Source organism: Hyla sarda, chromosome 9 (genome assembly GCF_029499605.1).
Source record: "Hyla sarda isolate aHylSar1 chromosome 9, aHylSar1.hap1, whole genome shotgun sequence".
Lineage (NCBI taxonomy): Eukaryota > Metazoa > Chordata > Amphibia > Anura > Hylidae > Hyla > Hyla sarda.
The window spans coordinates 35951957-35958526 of record NC_079197.1 but is presented as its reverse complement, the minus strand read 5'-3'; the positions used below and the strand labels follow the sequence as shown (position 1 = coordinate 35958526).

General features: G+C 32.7%; 1 protein-coding gene across 4 annotated transcripts in view; it reads left to right on the top strand.

Moving 5' to 3' along the window:
• Positions 1-255: 255 nt before the first annotated feature.
• Positions 256-6570, top strand: part of LHX6 (LIM homeobox 6) — a 159384-nt gene continuing 153069 nt past the window's right edge. For 2 of the 4 annotated variants that reach the window (XM_056539542.1, XM_056539541.1), the window contains exon 1: positions 256-791. In XM_056539542.1, coding sequence (XP_056395517.1) covers positions 714-791 — 78 coding nt within the window. In that variant the 5' untranslated portion in view covers positions 256-713. Of the gene's footprint in view, positions 792-1528; positions 1660-6570 lie in introns of those variants that run through there. The other 2 variants (XM_056539552.1, XM_056539543.1) reach the window with 2 other exon arrangements.

Below are 6570 nucleotides of genomic sequence, written 5' to 3'. Positions count from 1 at the left end.
TGCTTATTGAAAATGGATACGACTAAACAACAAAGAAGGATGCAATGGATGCACAGAATACTGTTATCTCATAGAGGGGATAGATTGAGTACATGGAGTAGTTGGGGGGATCATGTGGGAATCAGGGGGAGGGGGGGGAGTTAAAGTCAACTCTACATCATAGTGATGAATGGATCAGGTGTCCCTATGTTGTGTCCTCTATATGGAGCTGAAGGTCTGTAAGTGATTTCATAGTTGCAAACTCCTCCACAGACGACTAATACCCTGCCACCACTAGACAGGCTCCTGGGGGGCTCTAGGGTCCAGGCATCAGAGCTGAATGCAGCAGAGTTGGAGGAGGAAGAAACCTTACAGTGTAGTGAGGAGCCTTGTGGAGATGTTGACATCACCTGTGGATTAATGTCTGGCAGCTTCTCCTGGGTCTTCTCCTCTGGAAGGTGGACCCCAGAGTTGCTGTTCTTGGCCACTTCTCAGACTTCCCTCCCAGCCTGTAATGTTCCTTCCCTTCCTGCCTCTCAGCTCTATCCAACAGGAAAGTGCAGGGAAGAATCGTCTAACTTCCCACTTCCACATCTCCTCTCCTGGTGGGCAGACACCTCACTCCTGGACATGAGGTCTATAATCTCACATCATTTCTGCACCAGATCCTGAGCGCTCGGAGGATTTTTATCAGCCCTGGACACTACCATTGCGGTTCCTATTTCTTTCTCTCCATGTACTGGAAAAATGAGAATGTCACCCCTCAGTCAGAGGGGAACAGCCTGGACCCTGAAGGAGACTCTGCAGGAAAGGTGAGAATATGTCTATATACACTATCCACACACTTCTATTGCAGTGTTTGCCAACCAGCATTCCTCCAGCTGTTGCAAAACTACAACTCCCAGCATGCCTAGACAGCCGAAGGCTGTCTGGGCATGCTGGGAGTTGTAGTTTTGCAACAGCTGGAGGCACCCTGGTTGGCAAACACTTCTATTGTATCCTATTGTAGATGTTGGCATCAGTGAATAGTAGAAATTGCGCACGGTGTGGCAGTGGTATACTCCCAGGATTTACTCATATACTTTATAATCGGCTGAATCAACTCGGGCCCCAGGTTTTATTGTTAAAAAATAAAAAAAAATAAAAAAAAGGAAATGTATCTTTTTGTGCATAAAGGGGGAAAAAAATCGATTTTTAATTACATCCATTAAAAGAAATGAAATTTGCAATTCTTTGGGTGGCCTGATGGATTGCCTGATTGACAGCTGAAATTGACACTTGCTGCCTCTTATCCTGGGCATTTTGTGCAATTTCTAATTGCAGGTAGTTTGTGGGTTTTTTTTTCTCTCCTCTGCCTTGGATTACATGGGAACGAAACGATTACCTCAAGAGGCATGGGTTAAGTGCAGCAAAAAAAATCAATCTAGATTCAAATTGCTTCATTAAAGAGACACATCTTTTGTTGGAAATGGTTTAAATGCCTCCTGGAAAGTTCTTATTTGTTGTTTGGAGCTGCTGTGTATTGGGCTGCAGGGAATATAAAGGGGAACCTGGTGGCATCTAAACCAACTTCATACTGAGGGGGTTCTCGGCAATATCTTGTGGAAGGTGATGTCCCACCAGAAACACATCACCAGGGGAGCAGCTTCAGGTCTGGAACCCAAGAGTCCTCACAACATGGTAAGGAGTCCTGGGGACTGGGTCACATTGCTCAGCAGTGACAGCCATAGGAAGGTGGGCATGATCACTGGATGTATATATATATATATATATATATATATATATATATATATATATATATATATATATATATATATAAACATTTAGGTAAGAACTGAAGGATTCATAAACAAAGGACAGGCGATGTGTGTCTATATATATATATATATATATATATATATATATATATATATATAATCTGTGTGTATACATGTCTGTTTGTCTATCGTTTTCTTTTCACCCTATTTCCATTCTATGTATCCATTTATCCATTCCATCTTTCTAAACATGTGTCAAATATTCTATTGTTCTTTAGTTTATTGATTTATTAATCACACACATATATAATTTTCCCTATCAGTTTACACCAATTTACCTTATTGTCTCTGCTCTATTTTTTTTAAATCTATTTATCTATCTATCAATCAATCATCTATCTATCTATCTATTATCTCTCTATCTATCAATCAATCAATCAATCAATCATCTATCATCTATCTATCTATCCACATGTGTTTAATTACAGTTTATCTTTCATCATATTTATGTATCTATTATCTATCTATCTATTATCTCTCTATCTATCTATCCACCTTTCTTTAACTACACTTTATCTTTCATCATATCTATGTATCTACTGTATCTATCTATCTATTATCTATCTATCTATCTATCTATTATCTATCTATCTATCTATCTATTATCTATCTATCTATCCACATCTGTTTAATTACAGTTTATCTTTCATCATATTTATGTATCTATTATCTATCTATCTATCTATCTATCTATCTATCTATCCACATCTCTTTACAGTTTATCTTTCATCATATCTATGTATCTACTGTATCTATCTATCTATCTCATATCTATCTATTATCTATCTATCTATCCACATCTATTTAACTACAGTTTCTTTCATCATATTTAACTATCTATCTATCTAATTTATCTGTGTAATTCTCCCTTAATCTTACCATCTATCTATTTATCCATCTAATATCTATTGATCTATAATCTGTATTTATTCATCAATGACATTCCGAGTATGTCTATTGGGAACTGTAAAGATTTGGAAAAAGTGACTTCAAATCTGTTGTATAAACATTTAACAGATTGACAACTGATGGTAGGTAGGTTTATATAATATAGATAGATAGATAGATAGATAGATATGAGATAGATAAATAGCTAAATTATAGGAGTTAGATAGATAATAAATAGATATGAGATAGATGATAAAATATATATATTTATATATAGATAGATAGATATGATATAGATAGATGTGAGATAAATAGATACATAGATAGACAGATATGGGATAGATAGATAGATATTATATGGATGGATAGATAGATAGATAGATAGATAATGAATAGATATGAGATAGATAATGAATAGATATGAGATAGATGATAAATATATATGAGATAGATACATAGATAGATAGATAATGAATAGATATGAGATAGATAGATATATAGATATGAAATAGATAGATATTAGATAGATAAATAGATAGATACATAGATCGGCAAACAGAACAGAAATGGGATGGAAAAAAGAAGATACCTAGATAGATAATAGAGATATACAATAGATATACAGATTAAACGAAACAAAATAAACGCAGGGGATATTTTCCTCAGAACCTTTTATGTATCGTCTCTTTAATGACCCAAAACCCTTTTCACATGGAGAAGAATAATCATTGGAATGACTGAAATATCCCTAAATCCTAGAGTTAGGCTGAATACTAGGACTATGGACTAGGACTAGGACTGTAACTATCTGTAGATCTCGGTTACTTGTGAACTGGGAAGAAACTTTTACAACCCCAGAAATCTTTCTGTCGGCTTTAACCCCTTGAGAGGTTTTGTGGAGTAATCACCTGCCTGATCCTTGGTTTCTAGTGATTTCCATTTGTATCTCATTCAGAGTTATCTCTGGAAACATGAACAGATTATACACCTAATGCTCAGCAAGGGATCTCCCTGTTCTCAGAAAGGGTTAATTTTCCTATTTATTTTTTATGTTGTGTTATTCTCCAGATGGAGGACCCCATCTTTGCCTTCTAGTCGTACAGATCTGGCGTTAACTCTTTAGGTGGAGATGGGATCTGTAACATGATCAATTCACTCAATTCCCATTCCAAACCGATTTCCCAGGTGATAACCGCAGTGTAAATTTTAGGGATTACACATATAATCTCAGAATCAAATCGGCACAATCAAATCGGTCACTGTCCCAAATTCACACTTTGGTTTTTTATTGTGATTTTACATTTTGCCGCATGGTTAGGTCATAACTATTATGTAGACTGTAATCCTAGGATTTTTATTATCCAAAGATGTATAAATTCTTCCCAGTACTACAATATCCCTTTTTTTCTGTCCAATTTTATTTTGTTAAATATTTCTACACCCTTACAGCTCCACATCTTATAGAGAGTGGTCTCCAACCTGCGGACCTCCAGATGTTGCAAAACTACAACTCCCAGCATGCCCGGACAGCCTTTGGCTGTCCGGGCATGCTGGGAGTTGTAGTTTTGCAACATCTGGAGGTCCGCAGTTTGGAGACCACTGTTATAGATCATGGTACATAACATATACCCCGGGATCAATACATTTACACAATCTATAGATTATAATACATAATATAACATACAATCTATTGACAAGAAAGAATATGCTGTAGAATAATATATTATTCATATATACTTTATAATACATAATATATTCTTCTGAAAGACATAGATAAAAATACAAAAGAGAATATAAATCCTGTAAGAAGACGCAACAATGTTAAAAAACGTATATAAAGAGTTAGAAAACGGATATGTTAGAAAACGTGTTAGACATAATATTTACTAATGGATATCGATATTTACTTTATTTCGATAATATTTACTTGATTTACTTTAATTAATAAATGATATTAACTATTGATACATGACATGACAAATATTAAAGTTTATAGGTACATGCAGATTTATAATATGCAGAATAGACACAATATATACGGTACAGTGCATATAGACTGTATAGTACTTTCTAAAAAATAAAACAAAACATGTGAAAATGAAAAAAAAGCATAATAAAATGTCTAACCTATAGATCACAGTATAACATAAAATCACATGTATAAATCACAAACTGTCTATACTATAGTACTTTCTAAAAAATAAAACAAAACATGTGAAAATGAGAAAAAAAGCATAATAAAATGTCTAACCTATAGATCACAGTATAACATAAAATCACATGTTTAAATCACAAACTAGGTCTATATTTTACAGATAAGGATACAGAGAATAATCCGTACAATTAATTTAATTAATAAATGATATTTACTATTGATACATGACATGACAAATCTAAAAGTTTATAGGTACATGCAGATTTATAATATGCAGGATAGACACAATATGTAGGGTACAGTACATATAGACTGTATAGTACTTTCTTAAAAAAATAAAACAAAATATGTAAAAATGAAAAAAAAGCATAATAAAATGTCTAACCTATAGATCACAGTACAACATAAAATCACATGTATAGATAAAAAACAATGTCTATACTGTATATTTTACATATAAGGATACAGTGAATAATCCATATAATTAATTTAATTAATAAATGATATTTACTATTGATACATGACATGACTAATCTTAAAGTTTATAGGTACATGCAGATTTATAATATGCAGAATAGACACAATATGTAGGGTACAGTGCATATAGACTGTATAGTACTTTCTAAAAAATAAAACAAAACGTGAAAATGAAAAAAAAAAAAAGCATAATAAAATGTCTAACCTATAGATCACAGTACAACATAAAATCACATGTATAGATAAAAAACAATGTCTATACTGTATATTTTACATATAAGGATACAGTGAATAATCCATATAATTAATTTAATTAATAAATGATATTTACTATTGATACATGACATGACTAATCTAAAGGTTTATAGGTACATGCAGATTTATAATATGCAGAATAGACACAATTGGGGAGATTTATCAAAAGCTGTGCAGAGGAAGAGTGGTGCAGTTGCCCATGGCAACCAATCAGATTTCTTCTTTCATTTTTAAAGAGACCTGCGAAAAATGAAAGAAGCGATCTGATTGGTTGCCATGGGCAACTGCACCACTTTTCCTCTACACTGGTTTTGATAAATCTCCCCTAATATGTAGGGTACAGTACACATAGACTGTATAGTACTTTCTTAAAAAAATAAAACAAAATATGTAAAAATGAAAAAAAAAAAGCATAATAAAATGTCTAACCTATAGATCACAGTACAACATAAAATCACATGTATAGATAAAAAACAATGTCTATACTGTATATTTTACATATAAGGATACAGTGAATAATCCATATAATTAATTTATTTAATAAATGATATTTACTATTGATACATGACATGACTAATCTTAAAGTTTATAGGTACATGCACATTTATAATATGCAGAATAGACACAATATGCAGGGTACAGTACATATAGACTGTATAGTACTTTCTAAAAATAAAACAAAACATGTGAAAATGAAAAAAAAAAGCATAAGAAAAACCTATAGATTACAGTACAACATAAAATCACATGTATAGATCACAAACTAGGTCTATACTTTGTATTTTACCGATAAGGATACAGAGAATAATCCATATAATTTAATTAATAAATGAGATTTACTATTGATACATGACAAATCTAAAAGTCAATAGGTACTATAGTACTGTATAGTGCTTTCTAGAAAATAAAACAAAACACGTGAAAATGAAAAAAAAAAGCATTATCAAATGTCCAACCTATAGATCATAGTACAAAATCAAATCACATGTAAAGATCACA